We start from the raw sequence: 25,304 nt of genomic DNA on the forward strand, positions 1-25,304 counted from the left end.
AAAACGAGTACCGTCACATTTTCAGAATTTTGGCATTAAGTTGCTGCAAAAGTATCCTAATGAGGAGCAACTGGTGAGTCACGGCTTTGATGACGTATTCCTGTTACCTCCTTGTCACAGAGACGCATCAGGACGCATCAGCGTTTAGGCTACAAAAGATATACGGTCCAAGACTAGACCACCACGACGAGTGGTTAGAGTGATCGCTTCACAAAGCGCCTCGGTGGCCTTTCACACGCGATGCGTTTTAACCCCCCCGCCCCACCTGCACAGGTGCGCACAGACCGGATAGCGGCGTTATCCATGACACCCGCCCGCTGCCCGGCTCAAATGACAGACGAGCTGGCACACATCCAGCAAACACACACACATCCAGCAAACACACACACACAGAGAAAACTATAGGTGAAGGGGGATAGACACTTGTTAACATTCCAGGGCACAGTAGCTCAGAATGTCTCTATGCACGCACACACACACACACACACACACACGTCCTATTTGTCCGGTGTGTTGTCTGAGCAAACAGAGGCTGTGGAGGAAGGACAGGGCCAATTACAGCTTTTTATCCTGAGAGCACACATCATTAAGGAGAGCTCACAGGGCCGATGGCAGAGACACACACACACACACACACACACACACACACACACAAACCCTCATCAAACATTTGCCCTGTCACTCTCCCCTTTCACACTCTTGGTTGTCACCGATTTGCTTCCACACTTTTTTCACTTCATCAGAAAAATAAAAGTAAAAAATTGGAAGCCGCTCCGTCAGCGAAAACCTGAATAAAAAGTATGGAGATACCTGGATCAGCCAAAACCTGAGAAACACATCTTACTGCAACATGAAGTTGTGAAAGATCAGTGCCCCACATCCGTACGCTCATAAATGCCAGATCCCACACACACACACACACACACACACACACACACACACACACACGTGTGTGTGTGCCCGCATTTCAGTGGTAGGCACATGCGTATGCTCTTTAATGGAAATATGGCATTGATTATCTCCACAGGGTATAATGAAGTAGCGTCAGCATGCAGCATCCTATATATATATAATCCCCTTGTGTGTGTGTGTGTGTGTGTGTGTGTTTCTGTGTTGCTGTGTGTGTGTGTGTGTGTGTGTGTGTTGCTGTGTGTGTGGTAGTTAATGAGAATCTGAACTGCAGCCAGACCTCCGCACACCAAATCTCTCCAGCTCACTCAAGGCTTTCAATGAGAAAAACCAATTCACCGGACATGTGGTCGGGCATGTTTACATTTCATCAATTCTAATTCTGCTTATTGATGCTTGGTTCAAATATGTCAGAAACATGAACCGCAGATTTGGTTTTCCATAAATTCTGCGATTCATCCGTGCTTCTACAGATCTTCTGGTCCTTTTCTGCTTGAACCCGTATTAACATCTGCAGTTCAGCTTCTGTTATTGCAAATGTAACACAAGTGTAAAATGATGTCTTTGTGAAAAAATATGGATATTTGGGGGAGTTTATGGCAGTTTTATCCCCATTATTCAGACACCAACTCCAGAAAACACAAAACACGTACAGTACTTAACTGTTAAGGAGTATGGTCAGACATGGTCAGACATGCAATCAGGAATCAATGAACAGCAACCTTAAGAATGTCCCAGTCCCATCTGTGACACACTCCTACTCTGAACTGGTTTCTGACACTCAACCCCAGCCAGACAAGACAGATATCAGTTGGGAGTCTACCTTGGCTGATGACGGCCTTGCGGTTGCGTCCATCCAGGTCCGCCCTCTCGATGACATGGTGCTTCGCGTCCACCCAGTACATGCGGTGGCCGGCGTAGTCGATGGTGAGGCCGTTGGGCCAGAACAGGTGTGTGTCTGCGATGACCCGCCGGTTGGAGCCGTCCATGTTAGAGTACTCGATGCGAGGTGTGTTGCCCCAGTCTGTCCAGTAGATCTTACTGAGGAGGAAAGTGGAACAGTCGGGGTTAGTTTACTTGCTGTGAAGAGGTGAACAGATTGCTGTCAGGATTCAAGACACAGCAGATGGCGGTTATTATAAAATCTGTCTGTTTTTATATTTTTCAATTATCTCATGCAAATGAGCTACCTAATTAACTGAATGAGTTTACTACCTTAACATTTCTCAGGGGCTTCACCTAGAATTCTGTCCTGCCACTGCAGCATATGAAGTCAGGGATGAAAACACACTAAGCTGCTGCCCCCTTTCATGAAATACTTGTTCCACACAGATGCTTGCCTATGGGCACTGCTGTGCTGCCAAACTGTAATCCCTGCTCTGCTGCTACACTGCAACTGGGACACATCCAGGGGGGATATGTAGATATGAGTGTGTGTGCATTTGAAACCATCTGTAATGCATGATAGTGTGTGTGTGTGTGTGTTTGGAGTCTTACCCCTCTATGGGGTGCAGCGCGATGGCTCGGGGCTTCTCCATGTTCTGCCACAGCAGCACCTTGCGGTGCGTCCCGTCCAGGTTGGCTACCTCGATACGGGACGTCCCAGAGTCTGTCCAGTACAACTTGTCATGGATCCAGTCTATGGCCAGTCCACCTAAAGGACAAAAAAAATGTTGATCTTCTCTGAACAACTCATGTCTAAAAACAGTCGTTGCTTTTATTTTATTTTATTTATATTCATGTAAATCTTAAACCTACAAGATGCAAGTGTTAGCGAGTGAGCTTTTAGGAGTGTCTATAGTTGTTTTGGACTGAGCAAAGCATGCTGTTACCCTCTTCTTCCAAGCATCATGCTAAGTTAAGCTAAGCTAACAAAGACACCTTTGCGTCACTTTTACAAAGAAGCAAACAAATATATTTCAGACAATGTAAAACTATTCCTTTAAAAGGGCACATGTCATGAAGGGATTAAGACAGTTTAAATGGGCCTGTACATCTTAACCTGCATCCTATTTGCCGCCGTACACACCTGGACTCTCCAGACCGGTGGAAACAACCTCCTCCACGTTGGAGCCGTTGAGGTTGGCCTTCATGATGCGGTCCAGCGTCACGTCGGACCAGAATACCAGCTCGTGGCTGTGGTGGAAGTCCAGGGCGATGGCGTTCTCCAGGTTGTTGAGCAGCAGGGTGTACTCGGAGCGATGCGGCAAAACCTGACGGATGTCGATGCGGTTGGCGAACAGCAGCACAGGTTCTGGACCTAAAAGACGGAGAGACGGACAGCGATGGAAACAACGTGAGTTCTTCTTTTTCCCAAAGGACGAAAGAGATAGAAAAATTCTGAGCAGCTACCTCGCAGACAGGCCTGGCCTGGGTTTAACTCTGGTCTGCAGCAGATTAATGGGCTGCTGTACCAGACCTGCACTCTACCTTCGCTGATCCAAATCTAGTCCACACACTCCGAATGAGCCAACCTCATTCGGAGTAAAGACCCCAGAGCAGAGGCATGGATACAGTTACCGCTGAGGCAAGCATAAAGACCATGCAACCGCGTTTTTACTGGAGGTCAAACTCCAGCGACGTCTCTGCGGTCTGAGTTTGAAATAGAGTACGGTGGTTTTTACCCAGAGCTTTGCAGCTGCGCTTGTCAGGTCGGAGCTCGTAGCCCTGAACGCACCAGCACAGGAACCCCCCCTCCGAGTTGGTACAGCCCTGGCTGCAGTAGCCTTCCTCAGCACACTCGTCCACATCTGGAACGGAGCACAGAGAAAGAAGACAAGAGGGGAGGGAGAGAGATGTTGGCGTCAAACTCCCGCAGGGTTAACAATGAAATCAAGACACAGAGTTAAGTGTGCAGAGGTGTTTAGAAGGTGGAACAACTCATTCACGCTTTTGGAACACATCCACGCCGCACTTCCTGTTACGCCCCTTAAAGTCTAAATTAACTTCTCGAGCTGGCAAACACACTTCTGGAAACAAAGATTGTGTCCCCAAAATTCTGGCAATGACTGGTGGCAGAAATCCCAGACTCAGGTCCACACCAAATTCTTATCAACAATCTCTCCGCCCACACCTTAACTTTCAATGAAGTTCTCAGGAAATGTGTTCATTATTTTAGTAAAGATCCTGCTGACATAAGGACAAACTGACTAACGGGAATGAATGAACACACACACACACACACACACACAGAGTGGTACCCTGGCAGGCTTTGCCGTCGTCCATCAGTCGGTATCCAGTGTGACAGGTGCACTGGACCAGTCCTCTGACCATCTGACACTTCTGGGAACAGCCTCCGTTATTCTGGTTACAGTTGCCCTCGCTGGAGCGTGGACCTGCTCGCCGCACAGAAACATTACAGGAACATAAGCACAGCGTGCCGATTCAGTATAAATACAAACCACACGCTGTAAAAAGTATGACTCATGTGGTGTTTAGGCCTACGAGCGGCTTCAGGCCTGAGGACGGCGATCTCGGTCAGTTTGGTGCAGGAGAAGAAAGCTGAACAAATACAGCCCAGGTCATTCAATGATTTCACTGACCTTTCCTCTAACGCCGCCATCAGGCCTAAATCTCACCTTGGCTTTTCCATGCGCCCCCCCCCCCGAGATAGTCAATGAATCTCAATTAGGAATCAATAACTTAAATGCTCATGTCAGTCTTCATGACATTGTTATGACAGACTTTACATTAAGTGGTATTTCAGAGTCTGTGCATGCTTTGAGGGGAAGAAAAAGGCTGAACTTTAAGACTGAAGGTCCTATCTTACACCCGGCACAAAAGCACAAAGCGGAGTGCAATGCAACTGTCATAGTAGTGCTAGTTTCAAACCATTTTCAAGCCCAGTGCCCACATTGTGCAAGTTGCAAATGTTGCGTGTTGGTCTTAAAAAGAGGCATGTTCAGGCGCATTTTTGTCTAAAATAGTCTTTTTCTTCTATTTGAAGACTGCATTATTAAGTCAAGATGTTTTGTATTTAGTAAGAAAAATTCACAACATGTTTTTATCTCACGGAACATTCTTATTCATTCCATATTTGTTGGCATTTAGTCTTTCGAAAAAAAACATTCTCACAGGAGAAAACTGCTCCCTTCTCCAATTTTGACAAGGCCACCATTTATATAGCAATACGGCAGGTGGGAATGGGAGATGACACAGAGATTAGTTTTATTCATGTGGAGTCCAGAAAATACCTATGATTAATTAAGAGAATAAACACAATCCCCTTTGCCCTTTGCCCCTTACTTTGTGCCCAGATTATGCACCGTTTAATGAGCAGAAGTGCATTCGGACACGCCCTAAATGCACTGCATCTTTTAAATTGGTCCCTTACGTTCAGTCTTCACACTGCAGTACAGATGCAGATCACATGATCTAAAGTACAGATGCAGGTGTAGCGTATCAACTCACGACAGTCGTGGTGTGGGTGTTCGTCAGTCCCGTCTCCACAGTCGTTGACCTCATTGCACACCTTCCTCTGACCGATACAGCGTCCATTCCCACACTGGAACTGATCGGGAGCACACGGTGGACTCTCTGCGGGGACATAAGACGATTCATCCCATGAGACAAGAGACAAATGTCGCCACGTTTTCCTTTCTCCTCCGTCTGTCCCACACACAGGTAGTACGATTATTGCAACAACTCTTTACCTCCCACTCAGCACTTCACTTTAAGTACATAACCAACGTTTATTAAAGGATCTTTATAAGTGTTTTTATTTCCCGGCTAACCTCTCCTTCCACGTATGGCTGACCACCTGAGTCCATCATTACATGCAACCGTTCATTTACTTCTCATTTCTCATCGAGATTCCAGTGTAGCCAGAGAGTCCTAACATGTCAGGCTGAGCTACAGGGGAGTGTATGGATGATGAGGTGTTCGGTCTAAAAAATGACATCATGGTTTTGTCTTTTTCATTGTGAAAGAAGTGCAAAAAAGCTGAAAAAATACTTTTTGATTGTTGTAAACATCATGCACAGTGATGTGGAACTCGTTTACAGTCTCATGGCTCAGGCTGTCGGTGGATAACTTTCTCTTCTCCTTGCTGCCTGTTCATTGCTCAGTTCTATCTCAATACCCGGGACAGTTTCTGTAGTTTGTCCACAGGTTGGTGTTTCCACCAGCGAGGGGAACTGCCGAACTGCACGGCCTATTGAAAAGCTACCGTGTTGTCAAAAGAAAAAGAAAAAACAGAAAAGAAGAAAGTGGGTTAGTGAGTAGAGGAGGGCTGTTCTGAGCTGTTGCCATGGCTACGATCGAAGCAGGTGTTATATTTAGCCCCTGAAAAACAAGATAACAGCAACAAAACCACAGGCTCACCAGTTTTCTCACAACCCTCTTCATCGCTGCGGTCGGAGCAGTCGGGCTCGCCATCACATCTCCAGGACAAGCGGACGCAGCGTCCAGTACCGCAGCGGAACTGCTCAGCTGTGCACATGGACGTGGCTGCAGGACACACACACACACACAGACATTTTATTCATTCATTCTTAGCTCAGGTGATTTGAGATATTCTCAGTGTGATTGCCTTGTTCGCAAGAAGTCAGATAAAAGGCTGAAACTGACAGAGACAATCCCATGAATAAGGAATGAAGAAGTGAACAAAACAAATGTTTAGATGCACAACTCTATAGAGAGCACGTGTTTGCTTGATCATTGTGACGAAAGCAGCCACTCACTGCAGTTCTTCTCGTCCGATTGGTCGTCACAGTCGAATTCGCCGTCGCACCTCCAGCCGGCGTTGATGCACATCCCGCTGCTGCACATGAATTCAACTGATCGGCAGGGCTGGTGGGAAGCTACACACACACACACACACACACACAGAATGACATCAGAAACATGACAGCCACAGCAGGCAACACAGCTGTAATATAATTAAGCAATCGCTCACAACAAGCCGTGTTATGTTGTGATTATTTCACAGCTGATGGCCGTTGTTCCGCCGCCGGCAAAGCTATCGTTTCCGTAAAATGGTCATTAAGTATGGCAACACGAAAGTTAGACACATTCCAATTTAAATAGCTTTTTTGGCCCTCCTGGGCTGGCTGCACATACCGAGGCGGTTATTATGGAACAGCTGTGCTATGAAAGGTACAGTAGCATCTTTCTTCTTTCATCATTTTATTGCTCAACCACTGGAAAAACTGTCCAGCATCAGTGTGAAGATTTTGATATCTGCGTGTACGAGAAGTAAACCCGAAAACGTTTTCCCCGTTGCATCTTTCTATCAATATGTCCCAATATCAAAGAGGATCCAAGCGGATCAGCTCGTAACGCTTGGAGAACAAGTGTGAAGTGCAAGAAAAACCATGACATGTATTGCTGCTCTCACAGACTGTGGCTGCCTGTTGATTGGTGCAGCACTGTGTCGGTTTTCTCTCGCTACTGGGGTCTGTTCGGGTCGACCACATTTTGGATCGGGTCCAATTATCCTCTATTGAGTCTATTGAGATCGGGTCTCCGAAACAATTCATGCACATGGGATCCAGGTAGGTTTTCCACAAGCCACAATCAGATTCTACCTATGCACCTGTGAAGTCCTTCAGTAAAAGGTTGAAAGCCTTATTGTCATATGCACAGCGAACCAGCAGCTTATGATCGCTCTCTCTCTCTCTCTCTCTCTCTCTCTCTCTCTCTCTCTCTCTCTCTCTCTTCTCTCTCTCTCTCTCTCTCTCTCTCTCTCTCTCTCTCTCTCTCTCTCTCTCTCTCTCTCTCTCTCTCTCTCTCTCTCTCTCTCTCTCTCTCTCTCTCTCTCTCTCTCTCTCTCTCTCTCTCAGCCGTATCGGTGTCCGCAAGCGGCAACGAGGCACGCAGCGTGTTTTTGGATGTGCGCATTCACATAAGGGGAGGGTGAGGGAGGGAGGGAGGGCGGCAGAGAGAGGGTTCTTCTCTAACAAAGCTCCCTTCATGTGTCTGGAGAGTCCATGCCAAGGAATGCTGTCCGAGGACGGGCCCTCTTATGCCTCCGAGGAAGGCCTCCTCTGTGTGTCCACAAACTATCTGTATGTTTCGGAAAGACGTCTTCAGACTTTTTTTCTTTTTTTTAAATACTAACAATCTCAACACCATCATTGCTGGTCAGAAATGACAGATGAGACAGCAGGAAATGGACAGTTCGGGGGACTTGAGGTCCAGCTGGCTTCAGGATGTGAGACAGGATGTAGATTGATCTATTAACCTTGTTGGTTTCTAAATCCAAAGTGAACATGCAGCACACAGAAACCTGTCTTTGCTGAGGGAAAAAGTATCCAACAAGATTAAAAGACCCACAAACAACAGAGTGATGATTCATTTGGATCTGATGTGTGCGGCAGCGTTTTCTCTGCACACTTATTTGAAGTATTTTTAGAACCTCCTGACTCTTTCTTCTTTTTACTTTTTTTACTTATTTTTGTGCCAGCTCAACTTCCCAAAAAGAAAAGTCAAACACTTCAGAAGCGAGGCAGCAATTAAAAAACCTGGACGTGGGAGGAGACGAGGGGAGAAACAGGAAGCAGCTCGGCCGACTGACATGTGTGTGTGTGTGTGTGTGTGTGTGTGTGTGTGTGTGTGTGTGTGTGTGTGTGTGTGTGTGTGTGTGTGTGTGTGTGTGTGTGTGTGTGTGTGTGTGTGTGAGACAGAGACGGACAGAGATGTAGTGGGTGGTTATAGACAATGAGCAAATGAAACAAGAACTTGAGAAATAGGAGATGAGAGAATGAGGAAGGAGATGCTGAGAGATTTGTCAGCAGCAAGCAGCGTCTCTGGAGCGAGGAGAGCGAAACATGATAGTCAGTGTTAATCTGTGTGTGTGTATATCTGTGTGTGTGTGTGTGTGTGTGTGTGATACAGTGACAGGATAAAATCGAACAGGCAGATTTGACAGACGCTGTGGAGCAGCGGCACACAAAAAAAAAAAACAGCTGTTCGTGAGCTCAAACTGACGTCGACTGACCGAGAATACGGGAAATCAAACCCTGTTTTATGAGAATGAAAAGGGAATATAATAAAAAGCCGAAATGTGGATGTCCTGTTCAGATGAGCCTATAATGTACTTTAAGTTGAAGGACATGAGGACGACTCGTTGTTCTGGGACACATGTGCAGCGGTGCCGTTGGGGTACATGGAGGGAGAAAGTGAAGCAGAGAAGAAGAAGGGCCGCCTGCCAGAGGGAGAGAAGAAACTTTCTCATCTGACGGCACGACAGACGACTGATCCCCCAGAGGAGCTTCGTCGTCTCCTCCTGCACAAGAACGCCGTTTAGTGAGAGCCAGGAGCGCTGCCGAGGATCACACAGGGTGTGTGTGTGTGTGTGTGTGTGTGTGTGTGTGTGTGTGTGTGTGTGTGTATGTGTGTGTGTGTGTGTGTGTGTGTGTGTGTGTGGCAGCAGCTGGCTGTAAGCTTTACACCAGCAGGACAGGCTGGATCAGTCATTCCACTGTAGTCCATCTTCAATGGTTTTCTGAGGTGAGACAAATTTTGCCAAATCCGTCCTTCTGCCCAGAGTTAGTCTTACACTAGACTTTGCAATTAGGATTAAGTTTTGACCCCAAAACATCCGAATGAAAATGGGTTCTGTGCCAACTATTATGATGACGCCATGGAGTTTGTTTTTTGTCTGCAGTGAAAATGTGTTATTTTCGCCTTTTCTAAAATTGGTGTATTTGAATATTTCTAAACACAACAAGTCATGGATTTGCATGAATTGGGTATGACTGGAAAGCTGAGAATATTTTGGATTCAATGAGCTCAATTGTATTCGTGTGTGATGATGTGTTAATCCCCATAGTAGCCATTTGAGACGAGTGTATAAAATTACCTTTTGTGACCTCAAGGATGATCACAGCCTCATGAAACTTACCAACTACAAACAGTTAGGGCGTTCAGAGGATGAATAACTTTCCCAGCTATATTGACAATCAGGTTTCTGAACTGTGGTGTTCCTCAAAATCTTGGTGTCTCATTTTTCTTTTGAAGTTTGAAGTTAACACCTAAACTCATAATGTTGGAAGTGTGCTTGCGCTGCGCGCGACGGAGAACTCACAGCAGTCCGACTCGTCCGACCAGTCTCCGCAGTCGTCGTCTCCGTCACAGTGGTAGATGTCCAGGATGCAGCGGCCGTACGCGCACTGGAACTCCTCCACGCTGCAGGTGGCTGCCATCACATCTGAGGCTGGACAGACACACACACACACACACACAGACCGAGACATGTTAAACAGATGCTGGAAAAGATGTCGCAGCAGCTGGCCGTCGGGAGGCTCTTTGAAGCTTCCCCTCCTCTCTGCCGAGTCTGTCAGGAACTATCCATGAAATGAAAGAGCGGTCCAGCTCTCTATTAGGACAGTGAACATGTGTACACGCTCTGCGGTAATCCAGCGGCTGTAAGATGTCAGCTCACATGCAGCCGGTCAGTCGCCAGATTTGCTGCAGCCGGAGGAGTCGCATGGACACAACAGACTCTCGTGTGATGTTTACAATAACGTACTGTTCAGATGTGCAAACTTTTGGCACGTCCTTTCATTTTGCTACTGCTGCCACAGGATAAGTTCTCAGTTTGATACGTTCACTCTCTTTTGAAACTCTCATAAAAAACAGGAGTGTAAACCGGGATTATTTTACACAGGTAAGGGAAACTGGGCTTCAAGCCAAACAGTTGTACGTAAACACACTGCTTGATGGGCTGACAGCCTTTGGGTGGTTTCTTGTTTGTCCGTTTTTAGCGATAGCCATATCATGTCTCTGAATTGACCCAATTATTAAATGGCACTCTTGTGTTTACGCTCTCTAGAGAAAGACACACCCAGTTGTTTCGGTAATCGAAACCATGTAGTCAGTATTACCTCATAACAATGGGCATTGATCAAACCGTTATTTTAGGCCGAGTGTTATGAAAGCCTCATGTTGCATTGTGTTTTTGTGTAATTTTAGTGTTTTAAAGAGTTCGCTCGTATTCACCAAAGTCACACAATAACAAACTAACCGATCGTGTCAGCGGTAGAGCAGAAACTCCCATGTTCTGCAAGGCGAAAAGAGTCAATGGACTCTGGTGGCTTTGAAGGGACCTTACATAATGCCTTCAGTTCCCCGTCGCAAAGCGCTGTCTGATGGCACCGTAAAGCGGTGAGAATATTCTAAATTTAGAGTCAACTTAAACTGGTGTCGATGTTTTTTTTAGGTGTGCTTTTTTGCGGGTGGCTAAAATACGGTACTCACGGCAGTTTTCCTCGTCCGATCCGTCCTTACAGTCCGTGTCTCCGTCACAGTACCAGTGCTCTGCGATACAACTGCCGTCTGCGCAGCGGAACTCCTTGTCCGAACATTTGCGCATGTCTGTTATGGCGAGAGCAACAAAAAACAAACTCACAGGTCATACATAAAAGACAGTGTCAAAGAACATGTGCGATAGTGAACGCGAGTACGTGCAGGTGTGCATGTACCCACCACATTGTTCATCGCTGTTGTCCCCGCAGTCGTTGTCTCCGTCGCAGTGCCAGAGGCTGCGAATACAGTAGCCGTTTTGGCAGTGAAACTCGTCCTCCTCGCACTCTCGGGGAGCTGCAGAGAGAAGAGGTTTCATGTAATGAGGATACAACAAAAGCAAAGAGCGGGTACGGTATGAGAGTGTGGAGAGCTGCGGACGTTATATCTACAGCCGCACTGACACAAGGGACACTGTGGCCCTTCATGTCGGGCTCTGATTGAGATCTGCCTCTCTCTCCGTAAACAGGCTGAACTCTCCCGAGGCTGCAGGTCTAGAGCTCAAAGATCCACAGACGGAATATCCTGCCGTCCGATCGACAGCCGCTGCAACTCCGGGATGAGGAGGTCTGAGGAAAGTCATACTGCAGCATTTGTGGCTGTGTTGACGGTCACAGTTTATTTATACAGCACTTTTCCAAGACTCAACAACGGAGGGTTACAACGGATGCCAACCGTGACAAACTTCCATGGGAAAAAAGAAAAACATAATACCGGTCCATCCACAGAGAAACATCTCAGACCACAACTGAAGCATTATCCACAGCTTCTATATGTTCCAACCGCTTGAAGTTGCGCCCAAACCGACTAAATCCACTGCAACTAATTCAATCCTCCGCACACAAAAAGGCAGTTTATCTTTTGGTTTAAAGTTCAACTGTGTCAGAAGCCTCAAGAAACAGCTTCCTCCCTCACCTTCATCACGCGCTTCATGGAGGAGCTGCATCCGACAATTTCTGTAACCTTCCGAAAGCCACAATAAAAGACACTCACGTGCACTTTGCGCAGCCATTAGTGCATGTGAGCGGATATTTATATTTATATTCTTCACACAGCGGCGACTGTTCTACCTGTCTCTAAGTGTGGCTCTTAGCTATGGAAACTTCCGCCTTCAGATGCAGTCAGGAAGCACGTTGTAGAAACTACTTCATGTTGAGTCGTGAAATCTGAAAATATCTTGCTTCACTATGCTGTCACAACTCTTCAACAACAAGTTTGACAAATCTAGATGTCAAAAGTCTGTAATTTGCTGTAATCGTCAAAAATATGGCTGTCTAGAACATCTAAACGTTCTCTATTAGTCGATTCTCTGACATTATGATCACGATTATGACTGCAGACATCAGAAGCTGCTGGAAGAAGCATGCAAAGGAGGATCAACATTCTTCTTCACATGCGTCACTCCACCGTATCTCAACTCCAGACAGTAATTGTGCATTTACATGTATGACATTTCCAGAGAAGGATAAGCTGTATAATAAAAAGCTTAATCCACAGTTCCTTTTCTACTGTAAAACAGCTGGATTGAGGAGTGGCTTAATCTACAGAAGCAGAGTTCCAGCAGCTGCTTGTATGTCTTCATTAAACATCCTGGCTGCTGTAAGTTAGAAAATGTTCTTTCGCGAGACAGCTAACCTTGAGGCTGAAGATAAAAAGGCACGTTTGTCATTCATGCCAACAGCTGCGATTATGCAGTTGGACAGAAGACTTTCTGCACTGTGACATTGTTTCAGTCTCCAACCCTTTCATTTATCCAAACAACTCCTCCACCGTGCCTCTTTAATCGCGCCCCCATTGATAACGGACTGAATGGATTTTCTACTGTAACCGCCGCAATCGATGGGCAAAGCCCAGCCGCGCTCGCCACAGGCCGAGTAAACAGGTCCGTCAAGGAGAGCCAGTGATGGATGGCGGGAGGTAATCTATAATGTACCGCTGCCCTGTGTGAGCGTTGGACAACAGGAGACAAACAGGGAGAGATGGGGGCGAGACAGAGACAGAGGGATACCCGCGGAACAGAGGGGCAGGCCGACAACCACATGAAGCATCGCAGTGAGATTTTAAAAATCGTACCTGATGCGCCACGGCACGAGTGCTGGAGACGGACTCCACTGCTGAGACGTGACAGGAGGTCCCAGAGCCTGTGTGTGTGTGTGTGTGTGTGTGTGTGTGTGTGTGTGTGTGCGTCACAGTTTAAAGCTAAAATTCAAAACGTAGTTTTTTCTGGACTATGACTGTAACTTGAGAATGTATGTATTGAAATTGAATCTGCCAGGATACAGTATATACAGATACGACGTATCCGTGATAAGCTAATATCGCCCAGTGTATCAGCCGGGAACATTTATCGCTCTACGTTCAAGAGCCTCGGCTAACCTCTCCCACATCGACCTCCCCTCAGCCAGAACGCCCCCCCCCCTCCAACAAAAAGGATTTAAAGCCACAGAAGCCCATCGGTGGGTCCAAATGATATTATAATTGTAAGCGCACTGTGGACAAATACACTCATTTCATATTCAACTTGTAAGAAAATAATTGATTTTCTCCCTCTCTCCGTCTCTCCCGGGCTCTCTCCCCCCTCTCTCAGAGAGGTAAACAGAGAAAGGTCAGAGGTCAACAAGCCCCGAGGACGCTCATTATTCACACAGCGGCCAAACGTCAAAGGGCAAAGGGTGCTGGGAGTCATTACCAGGCTCCCTGAGCGTGCGTGTGGTGAAACGGCGTCATGTTGTTTTTTTCTTTTAAACTTCAAGAATTCAGAGCATCTCGTGTTCAACCCCACCGAGGCACACCTCGGCCTCCGTGTTTGTCTGAAAAATCTTGACAACTACTTCGGTTCCAGCCGAGCGTGGAGGATTGTCTGCCCGCCTCTAAATAATGAAATACCACCACTGCATCGCGGAGAGCAACGGAATATATCAGGAGGTGAAAGACGGACCGGGGTGCAAAAAAAAAATAAAACATGAGGAGAAAGAAAGACGCATGAAATAATAAGCAGTTCGGGGAACGGGGGGGGGGGGGGGGGGGGGGTTGGGGATTTACTGGCTCGCAGCAGACAGACCCCCCATCAGGAAGTGATTCAGTGTCTGGCTGCTGATACAGGATGTGGGTCAACAGTGGAGGAGGAGAAATCACTAGATGACAGACGGATAAGAAGAATCATTCAGAACTGACCTGTACCTGCTGTGCACACCAAAACTACATGACGTGTACCAAAAGCGCTACTACGGAAAACAATCAGTCGAGTGTATTTGCCGTTAAAGCTGTAAACTGTATATAACAAGAGGACCCAGTCACCCTGACGTCACCCATTGGTTTGTGGACTGCTGTTGTGAAACCTCGAGTTCTGCATTTTGGCCGTCGCCATTTTGTTTTTTTACACTGAATAAGATATTCGTAGGCGACTAGAACGTTGTAATTGGCTGTTTGGATCCAGAGGACAACGCGAGGAGAAGATTTGCTCCGCTTTCCGTCGGTACACAGCTCAGAATCAGAATCAGAGCTTCAGCGTTACTCGAGTTTTTGCATCTGTGAGCCCACACGCTGACGTCCGTCTGGCCAGCAGATATCAAGCCGCTGGTTCAGGAGTCTCCTGAGCGAACCGAACACAGAAAAAGCTTACTTCTTCAGCTCAATGGATTCTTCTGCCAGTGTCCTCGGGCAACTTCTTGAGTACATTGTGCGGTATTGTAGACTTTTTACTAAGATCTAATGTTTATGAGGGTGGGGGGGGACCAGTAGTCTCCTCTTTGCGTTTGAGATTAAAAGCGGTATCGATTAAATGTCGCAATGACTTAAACATGTTGGTGGTTGACGATCATGTAAGAGTTGTGTTTTTATGTCACTGGAAGAGGAAAAACGAGCCTGTATTGATCTTTGGATAAAAGTTAGTCCTTAAAAGGACACCGTCCGACTCTTTCTGCCATGTGTTGTCTCCATCAGGAGGAGCTGGAACTATTCCTGTCCCCGCACGGTGTCAAGTGTGATTCAAGCCAATCACCGAACGGTGTGATGGAACGGCTGGCGTGCGGCGTACGTCCCCACGGATCAGACGGCGCACATGCAGCCCTCTGAGTCATTATGGGTAATAAATACGGAGACTAAAAGTGGACGATGTAGTCACAGGATCTGACCGCCAACTCCACGGGGACAAACGAGACAACACACACGCATACGCACTTCTGCACTTGCGAGGACGCCGTCTCATTGACACAATGCATTCTCTAACCTCACAACCCCAAACTAAACTCAACCTAATTCTGCCATTAAAGGGATACAACAGCAACTGAGCACTGAGCCGTGATTGCGTCATTTTCTGGGCTTCACTACGGCGAGTATAAACCAAGCTTCAAACAGCCCTTTGAAGATGAGAGCAACTGACAAAAAGCTCCCTCTCCAAAACTGTCGTCACTGTCAAACTTAAAATGGTCCTCACAGAGATAGAACACCTACCCGACAGGCAGCGATGCATAAATACCGCTGCAGAAACAGACACTCTCCCAGCCTCACCCGCTGTGGGCCACAGGCCACATTCTGCCGGGCGAGCAGCTGAGATGCTATTTTGGGTTGAAGACACACTCGTGCACACACACGGACAACTCCACAGGTCAAAAGAAGAACGGGATAAACTGAGGGCAAAGGCACAAGAGTGTTTTGTGTGGTGGCCGTGGGAGTGCTGAGGGAGTGCGTGTGTTTGTGTGTCTCAAAAAGAAACACCTCATTGCACATGGCTGCCTCAAACATCTGTAAATAACTCATCCCCCTAAATCTGTCAGAGCATGTCAAATGTGTGTGTGTGTGTGTGTGTGTGTGTGTGTGTCAGCACATTTCAGCGCGACTGCCACTGTTTGTTTGTGCGTCTGTGTTGACGAGGAGGAGAGGACGTGTACTCACGGCAGTCCTGTTCGTCGGAGTCGTCCTCGCAGTCGTTGTCTCCGTCACACACCCAGGAGCGGCGGATGCATTTGCCGTTGTCGCAGTGGAAGTCCAGCGGCGAGCAGGTGGGCAGCACTGCAAACAAAGAAGGGCAGACAACAAGTCCGTCAGCAGGAACAAACACACAAACAGTTAAGCTGTGAGGCTGAAGGGAGCGGAGAGCTTACAGATCTATACAACAAAATGACCGTCGGTGCTTTTCCGTCTGTATTTTAGTATTTGTGATGTATTGATGATGCATGTATGTCACCATATTGTAGGCCTGAGTGACATTGCTAATGTAAGAACAGGGTTCAACGTTAATGTTTATTTTCCATTCACTAAACACCAACTCTGAGTGTTGTACAGTTGTGTTGAATCGTTTTTAACGATTTCACAGTCATCACTCCTGTATGGCAGCAGGCTGCAGCAAAGGTCAGAGTTTATATGCAGGAGGGTTTATTCCCCACCTGGTCTCAGCTCATCCAGAGCCTGAGCCTGATCTGGACCAGCACGTCCTCTCCTCTCGACCCAGAGAGCAGCGCTGAGCTCAGTTCGGCTCAACGCATTCCTCCTTAACTTCATATCCGCTCTAAGTGCAGCTACTCGCTATCTAAGCAGAGCCCGAATGACTGGCCCTTTGTCATCCGCAGACAGAGCTAATTTAATTACAGGCCGGAGAGGGATGGAGGGAGGAGGAGAGACGGGAGGGGAGGAGAGGGAGCGGCAGCTACCCACAGCCGACTCTCGCCCCGCTGGTCAATACCAGATATGAAATATTGACCGAGCAATGCAGACTTTATGAAAAATGTATGACGTCACGCAGCAGGTTAACCAGCGAGGCAGACAGGCGGACGAGTCGGCGCTCAGGGAGGGAATTGAGTGTGTGTGTGTGTGTGTGTGTGTGTGTGTGTGTGTGTGTGTGTGTGTGTGTGTGTGTGTGTGTGTGTAGGGGTGTGGCTCTGGTCTCCAGGGAAAGTAAAGCCCCACTGACCCACATACCCCTGCATGGACATTACATTATTCAGAGAGAAACACAGAGACAGACAGAAGCAAGCAGAACCGTCTCTCATACTCTTCACCTTCTGATGGGCAACATTTGCATAAACAATGCATTTCTGCAAACAATAATCTAATTTACAACATCAGTTCCTTTGTTTTTTTCTTACAGGCAACCATTGATTTCCGTTCAATAGCGGGATGAGAACATTTCAACTGAGATGCTATATTTAGTCATTGTTCATTGTAAAACATTTTTTAGTGGAGCTGAAATGATTCATTGATTTATTGATTAGCCAGTCAAGAGAAATCATATCATAATTTGTCTCTTATAAACATGTCAATAAACAGTCTAATCATTTCTAGCTTCTAAAACCTAAATATTTGTATTTTTTTGACAGTAAACTGAAATATCTTTGGGTGTTAAAACACCGATCAAATACAAACAATTTAAATATGTCAACTTTGGCCCTCTAGAATTGCAATTGGCACGTAAACAACTAATTAATGAATTATGAAAATAATCCCTTGCAACCCTAAGGTTTAAAATACAATTGAATTTGAATTGTGACCCCACTAAATTGAACCCAATTGCAAAATAATCAAAGATTCCCGTAACACATCCAAAGCTACTGGTTTGTTCAAATATCTTTAACAGGTACAATTGATTCACTTCCAAAAGACACAAAAGACGTAAAACACCGAAACAAAATAAAGGCCGAGTTCAATATTTGCCAGAACTGCTGCAATAAGCTGGAACTGAACAAGTAGAACTCGCAGCGGTCCATGAGCGAAACCTCCAGAGAGTCTGTCAGTGAGAGTCCTGACGCCTGCAGGCCTCTCTTTGTCAAGACCGAGGCGGTTTGATGCATTTTGGATGAGTCTCCGACAGAGCGTCAGCAGATTCAAGACCGACCAAGAGTAGAAAAAAAAAATGCTGCTTCTCAAAGTTTCAATAAATAATTCAGCTCGTCAGAGGAGCGAGGGAGAGAGCGTGGTGCTGACACGCACATGCAAACGCACACGTGCAGACGTAAGCAAACCGTCGCTGCGCAGTCGAAAAAAACAAACGCACACCCGTCCGCAGCGCAGACTTGTTTAGGCACACACATTTTGCAAAGGGGTGAAAATTGTAAGCAAATAAATACTCCACAGACAAGGACGTGCGGTAGGTAGGTGGGGCCTGTGTGCTGGTATCGGTGGATCAGCAGGGAGCATGCTGGGAAGGTTGAGAAGGTCTCCGGGCGCTTTGATCCCTCTTATCACACAGATTGTGCTCAGCTCAGCTCCTCTTGTTACCACTGCATTCCTCTGAGGCTGACGCCACACACACACACGCACACACGCACACACGCACACGCACACGCACGGGTCCATGTTTTCCTTTCAAATATAGATTCCGATACCAGGGCGTTAAAAACTACAACTAAACTATCATTACTACTTTGTAGCAGCTGTGTACTACTAACCATGTGTGGCTGTAATGTGATTGCTATAATTGTTGTATGGACTCGTTCAGATTAAACCCTTTGTGAACAAATGAATACAGAGAAAGGATGCCATAGAACTATATTTTATGATCTCGTTTTGCCAGTGGAAACTATGGCCAAAGTGCTGACATTTCTCTAGCTCTGGCTAAGGTAGCGAGTGAAAGAATATGTATGATATGATAGCGTGATATCGGATCGGTGCATAGACTCGCATACTCGCTGATGCCTCATCCAGCATTGTCTGGGCCGACTTTGAGGCATTTCTGATACTATCAGTACAACTCTACTTCAAACCCTTTACTTTGTCCACTTCCTGTTCCTTGTTGCATTCCAGGAATCCTTACATGATGTGTTCTACTTGTCTGTGCACCTACTTTCCCTCTACCTGCCTCATTCTTACACTTCTGAGAACCACCTCCACCTCCAAAGACAACAGCGTTGTTGACGTCGATATTTTGGCAGTTGATAAAAAAGAATAACGCCAGAGCAAAACCGCATCAAAGATGGTGTTACATTTCACAACGCATTGCATTCTGGTCCGCTTCATGCGCCTGTGGTGCTACATCAATTATGCAATATTATACACACACTCGCTTTTCTCATCCGAGCTCAAGAATTCCCACTTGCATTCCACAGGTAATTCTCACACACACACACACACACACACACACACACACACACACACACACACACACACACACACACACACACACACACACACACACACACACACACACACACACACACACACACACACACACACACACACACACACACACAGCGCTCAGTCCGCTTCTCTGTAATTATCTCAGTCCACAGTCCAAAAAATGTAAAAACATATTGAAAAAATAGTGTCATCCATTCTGAAACATGTTTTTATCTCACGAAATATTCTGCTTCAATCCATAACTGTTGGCATTTAGCCTTTCAGGAAAAACTTTTTCACTGAAGTCAAAAACAGTTGACCCTCCCTCACACCTGTAATAATGGGGCAGGAATGAACAACAAAATCTTGTTTTTGCAATTTTTTAGGGTGATGAAATTAAAACATACGAGACATTCAAAGCTTCATCTGAAAACCTCAAGCTTCAACTGTAAAAAACAAAACACTGTCCGTACAGCCGTAAAAGCCACACCGGTATGTCGTTTATTTAACTTGCTTTAGGGCTAACATTCAGGAGTCTGTGTGTTCACGTGTAGTCGTCTCCAAATGTCAGACATGGAGCCAAGCGAATGAAAAAGGTGCACAGATATCCAGATCACCACGAATGTTTCCAGTAGAGATGAGGGGAACCTGTGGCTGAACCGACTGGAAGACAAAAACCTTTATTAAATATTCCCGTTAGACGTGCAGACTCCTCTGTCCTGCTGAGAGATGTCTGCCTCGACCCCAATATAATGGGCTCATGGTATATGTGTGCCGAGTCTGGATTGTTGAGTTACGCAATGTTTCTGGAAGGAGATGTTGCTGGAGTTGTATAAAGTTACTCCCTTATGTTTTCACAGCTTTATGAAATAGATATCAGAGAGGGAATTATGGCCGGTTTAACACGAGCTCCAATCAGCATATAATAATCATTAAAACTACTAATGCAAAATAATTAAATCAATAAAAATACAATCTTACATTTCGTTATCGTTTGATTTGTGTGTTTCTATGCATGTAACCACTAGATGACCACAACAAAGTAAAAGGAATTTTGGAGTTGTTGAAATGAGTTTTCTGGATGGTTGTGAAAAAGAAAGCCATGTGACCAACTGTATCGGCAGCAAAAAACAACAACATGATGGGGCATCTCTAAAAGTTATATTTGCCTCCTTGTTTTCTGCTGATCCGATGCGTGACCCAACGCACTGATACTATCACATTACATTCAAATCACAATCTGTACAACATCCTCTGGATTTAAGGTTCGTCGCATGCAAACACAGGACCACATGAGTGTAAATGCATTTTCAACATGTCTTTCACATAGAGTACGGTACTAAAGAGTTTGTGTGTTGCCAGAGTACTTTTAACTAGGTCATAAAAAAACAGTTAACTGTCAGTTTCTATCCAATTTGTGTGATATACCAATGTTTCAAAATAAACATTGGAATATCACAGATTTTCCTTTTTAATAGCTATAAATGATGAACCTTATTGATTTTGCATGCTTACTGGCTGTGTGATAACGCGCATCATGTCTGACTTGGTGTGTGTGTGTCTCACGTCTTGAAGAAGTGTATGTGCGCGTCTTTAAGTGGCCTTGAGCAGCAGAGTTAATGGCTTCCCTTTTACTGTTGAGCAGCAGAATCAAGTGGCTCTAATGGGACCGATATATCTGCCGAAACGCCGCTTATCACATCGGCTCAACGGATGGGAGGATGGACAGGAGCAGAGAGAGAGAGAACACTGACTGGAAAACAGATGTGGACTCCAGAGAGTCTGTAAGTCTTACAAGAATATTTCATCCGAGGAGCTCTAATAGAGGTTTTCTCTTTCAGTCCAAAACACGTCGGATCACCTCCAGATTACTGTCGTCCTCAGTGGAAACATTTGTTCACACTGGTGGCCGGTGTCTTCTTTTATTATTTTGACTCAGTGTTTGACATCAAGTGGCCATTACACAAAGACAAACGCACACCGGCGTGACTGAGCTCCATTGCAGCAGCACTGAGGGTAACAGCTTGATATTGCTGCCAGAGACGTCTCACAAATAAAACATTCTTAAAAAACCATTAAAGGGAAAAGCAGCAACTCCAGGAATGAACGATTTACGTGCAAAAATAAAACGGCATGCTGCGTTTGTCTTCTTGACAGCGACGTCATTTCTGTAAATAAGTTGTTCCAAAGCATTCTGGGGAGTTGCCGTTCCCCCTTCTTTCAGATTGAAAAGTCGTCTTGCTCAACAACCCGAGCCCGGAGGAAGCCCCTTGGCGTGCGTCACTACACCGTCTCAAATGTAGTCTTTAAAGCCGATTTAAGAGATACAGACTGAATTACAAAGTGGAAGTGTGTTCGCAGTCTATTTCACAACATGAAGAACACACAGAAATAAGGTTGAAAATCGACAACGCGGCCCTTTTTTACTTTTTCTTTCTGCCACTGGACAGACAGACAGGTGGGGCAGGTGTTCATCGTGAGAGGTTGGAGTGTAAACATCATCGACGGAGAGGTTTGATCAGCTGATGCAGCTTCTTCAGACAGACTCAACAAGTCTGGAGACTTGCCCATAGTTTTATCCCCAACTGTCTTGCAATACTTCCCATATTTTATACTGGAGATGTATTCACCTGTTGGTTAAGTGGACAATGTGCACTGCTGCAGGTCCCAACCGTAACGACATTTTGTTAGTGAGGCCTTTGAAATGTGTCATATTTCAGAGTTTGAAAGTGTCTCCCTTGTCCTGCTCCAAATCACCCTCATCGCCTCTGTTCCCCTCATCGCCTCTGTTCCCCTCATCGCCTCTGTTCCCCTCATCGCCTCTGTTCCCCTCATCGCCTCTGTTCCTCCTGCTCCGCCCGCTCTTTATTTGCCTCTCGTAGCCGGGCCCCGACAGAGGCGGCTTAACTGATTCTAGTTGAGCTCTGGTCGGTGGCCAGCGCATACTTCAGTCCGTCAGAGTGGAGGGGCGCCGCCGGCAGCGTTTTTCTTGGCCCTGCGTGACGGACTCTCGCTACGCTCTCCTCCACCTCTCGCAGCAAACAGACCATCCATTAACCCATCGAAAACAGAACTGTAGATACATGTTTACTGGCTCTCCGAGTCTCTACCGCCCCGTGGTTAAGTGCTTATCATAATCTCGTGAACAAACTCATCGCCTGTGACCCGTTTATCCATCTTTTGTCAAAACATATTGGATAATATTTCCCTCTGAAATGTAGAGGGGCTTAAGTACAAATGCGTCAGAACTGTGCTCGGGCACAGCGCTCGTTCTGACTGAAGCGCAGACGTCGGCCACAACACGTCGAACTGGCAGAAGCGTTTGCTTGTTGCCATGACGAATCTCTGCCGAGTGCTTGACAGCAGTGAGGAAGAGTCGAGTGTATCCTTCATTCATCCAGGCAGTCATCCGTTAAACACACATCTTCTTCCTAAAGAGGCTGAGTGACAGGGAATACTGCGGCCTAATGGTGACATTATAAGACTATTAGGATTATCCAGCGATGGCTGAATGAAGCTATCATTTCTGGAATGTTAGCTTTGCCTGTCCCTTGGACATCCGCGTGCAGAAGGCAAATCATCTCTATTAAAGTGTTCAAGTGGAAATTGTAGTTCGATTGAGTTTCCGGATCAATAATCAGAATCATCAAACTCTTTCCGATAATCTGTCCAGCAAGTTGTCACGATATCTCGGCCCGGATCAAAGCTCTGTGTCGTAGCAGCGGCGACATGAGATAATAAGACAGTTTGAGAAGAGTTCAGGACAGGCAGGTAAGAAACATGCACACGCACGACCACTTCAACCAAAGCAAACACAGCTGCGGTTAAATGTCTGTTTACGTGACATGAGATGAATGCATTAGTCCCGCTCATCGGGAGAGACGTCAACAACTCACCGAAGTTATTTATTCTGACATGCAGCTGAAAGTCCAGGTTAACTATGTGTGAACTGACTATTTCATCGGCTTCTTCGTCAACAACGGTTCCACCTGGCAAGAACTGTTTCTGTGACTAATGGATCCATCAATCATTATTTTCAATTAGCCCATTAATTATTGAGCCCATAGGCGACGTCTGCAAATTGTTGATTTTGTCTGACTGTCAAAAAGATCCAAATGAAGAAATGCATGATTGTAAAGTAGTGATGTAGAAATGGAAAAATAAAGCAGAAGTGCTCGACACGCTCATCCCCGCAGCAGTTAGCATGTGATTGATTCTTACAGGGAGAACAATCATTAAATCACGCAGCTTAATCCACCGTTGTGGCCTCGGTCTCCTGCCTTTACCTCTCCGGTCACATGGCGGTAATAAATATGATACAGTTTGCTGAACTCACACATCCACCTCGGGCCTGTTCAATGTTTAACGGTGCTTTCACAAGCAGGCAATCAGTCCGTTTCTAATGGAACTCCGGTGCGGTTCCACGCCTGGTGCGTTTCGTTTGAGACCGGTTTGATTGCAGCGAGAGCACGATCCGACCCAACTGCAGGACGGCAGCCAGAACGCAGGCTGCCTGAGCGAGCGTTCGTTGGGACGGACGCAGGTAGACGCCAGGTCGGCACGAGTAGGAGAGGGCCGACGTTCGGTTGACATCCGAGCCGGAGAGAGAGCATACAGAATATGCTAAATGAAGTCCACGGAAACAGCGACGTTTATAAAGTCATCTGAGATCAAGTGGAGAGGAAGAGATTCAGGAGGCAAAGTAGATCAGTGCCGGGTCAAAGTGAAAAAACTCTCGCCGCGAGATCCAAATCAGACCAGCAATCGATTCTGAGACACGAACAACTGAAACCACTGCGGAGAAGCGTGGAAGCCTGCAAGTTTCTGCTGAGTCAGATTGGGAGGTGAGACCCCAGGTTTAAGGCTGTAGTGCTGCATTAAAGAAAGCATTTCAGTAGAACCACCACACAGATGCAAAACACCAGTGTTGCCCTGGAGATGTGTATCGTAAACAGAGTAGATTCTTCTCTTCCGTCAGAGTTTGACCAAAAAACAACTGCCAACAAACCAACCAATGTTCTTCACCGTGGTTGTAATTCAAGGGTAAAAAGAACAATTATTTATATTATCAATAAATCTGTAGAACATCAAAATGATTCATTTGACAATCATTTTTTAAAATCATATACGTAATACATAATAATAATGTTCCACTCAGCACTTTTAAACCTCAATCCATCACCTCTGTTGTGTTTAATTACACACAGAACACATTTAAAACCTCCTCAAACATGCTTATACAGGGTTTACAGGGACCAACAAGCTCTTTGTCTCTCTTGGTATTTCTGTCTCTTTCTCTGCCCTCAATCAGCCTCTCTCCTCATGTCCTCCTCTGTGTGAACAAGTGTGAAAGTGTGCGGGGAGCAAATATTTAGGAGGGAGGCGGAGGAGGCGAGGACGGAGAGAGCGTTGGGGGTGAAGACAGAGAGGAGGAGGAGGAGGAGGATTATGCTAATGTATCCAAACAACTGCGGCCATATCCTGAGACGGAAAGAGAGAGAGAAAGGAAAACAAGACGGGGAAGAAGGACAAACTCAAACCACATAGTGAGGAAGTAAATGAGAAAGTCGAAAAAAAGAAAAGCGAGCGTGGTTCACAGGTTTCCTGTGGTCAGCGGGAGAGAGAGGAGAAGGATGCAGAGGCAGAGGGAGGTAAGGAAGGAGAAGATGAAGGGACGGAGGGAGAAGATGACACATGGAGAGAGACGGGATGGGGTCCTAATCTTCTCCGCTCCTGCTTTCGGATCAGCTCGGCTCCCGCGGTCACAGCTTCTCCCTGATTGGTGAAGACTGCAGAGAGCGGTAGATTAAAGGACGGAGGGGGTATTTCTTGCTGTGTGTGTGTGTGTGTGTGTGTGTCAATGCCCTTGTGAGAACCGGTTTGAGGATTTTCGGAGCTTGAGCTCCCTTGTTTTGTTCAAGGGACTAGTTTCAAGTTTGATCTGGGGTCAAAGATCAAGATTAGACTTCGTCTATTAAGCCAGAAACATATCTTAAGCCGTTCAAACGCCTAACTTGCTCTTAAAAGACTTTGCAGCCGACACCGGCTCCAAAGACAGACATCTGGAGACCGTCGTCTTCTCCGAGAGTTACTTTGCAGAA

General features: G+C 46.2%; 1 protein-coding gene across 3 annotated transcripts in view; it reads right to left on the reverse strand.

Moving 5' to 3' along the window:
- The window catches only part of lrp4 (low density lipoprotein receptor-related protein 4), a 91,403-nt gene that overhangs the window by 18,667 nt on the left and 47,432 nt on the right, over positions 1-25,304 (reverse strand). For all 3 annotated transcript variants that reach the window (XM_079283269.1, XM_079283268.1, XM_079283270.1), the window contains exons 3-14: positions 16,048-16,164; positions 11,338-11,451; positions 11,110-11,226; positions 9,938-10,066; positions 6,591-6,710; positions 6,232-6,357; positions 5,320-5,445; positions 4,110-4,244; positions 3,534-3,659; positions 2,939-3,169; positions 2,407-2,563; positions 1,733-1,950 (exon numbers count right to left, since the gene is read on the reverse strand). In XM_079283269.1, the coding sequence (XP_079139395.1) occupies positions 1,733-1,950; positions 2,407-2,563; positions 2,939-3,169; positions 3,534-3,659; positions 4,110-4,244; positions 5,320-5,445; positions 6,232-6,357; positions 6,591-6,710; positions 9,938-10,066; positions 11,110-11,226; positions 11,338-11,451; positions 16,048-16,164 (1,716 nt within the window). The remainder of the gene's footprint in view (positions 1-1,732; positions 1,951-2,406; positions 2,564-2,938; positions 3,170-3,533; positions 3,660-4,109; positions 4,245-5,319; positions 5,446-6,231; positions 6,358-6,590; positions 6,711-9,937; positions 10,067-11,109; positions 11,227-11,337; positions 11,452-16,047; positions 16,165-25,304) is intronic.

The sequence above is a fragment of the Melanostigma gelatinosum genome, assembly GCF_949748355.1.
Source record: "Melanostigma gelatinosum genome assembly, chromosome: 2".
In the NCBI taxonomy this organism is placed as follows: domain Eukaryota; kingdom Metazoa; phylum Chordata; class Actinopteri; order Perciformes; family Zoarcidae; genus Melanostigma; species Melanostigma gelatinosum.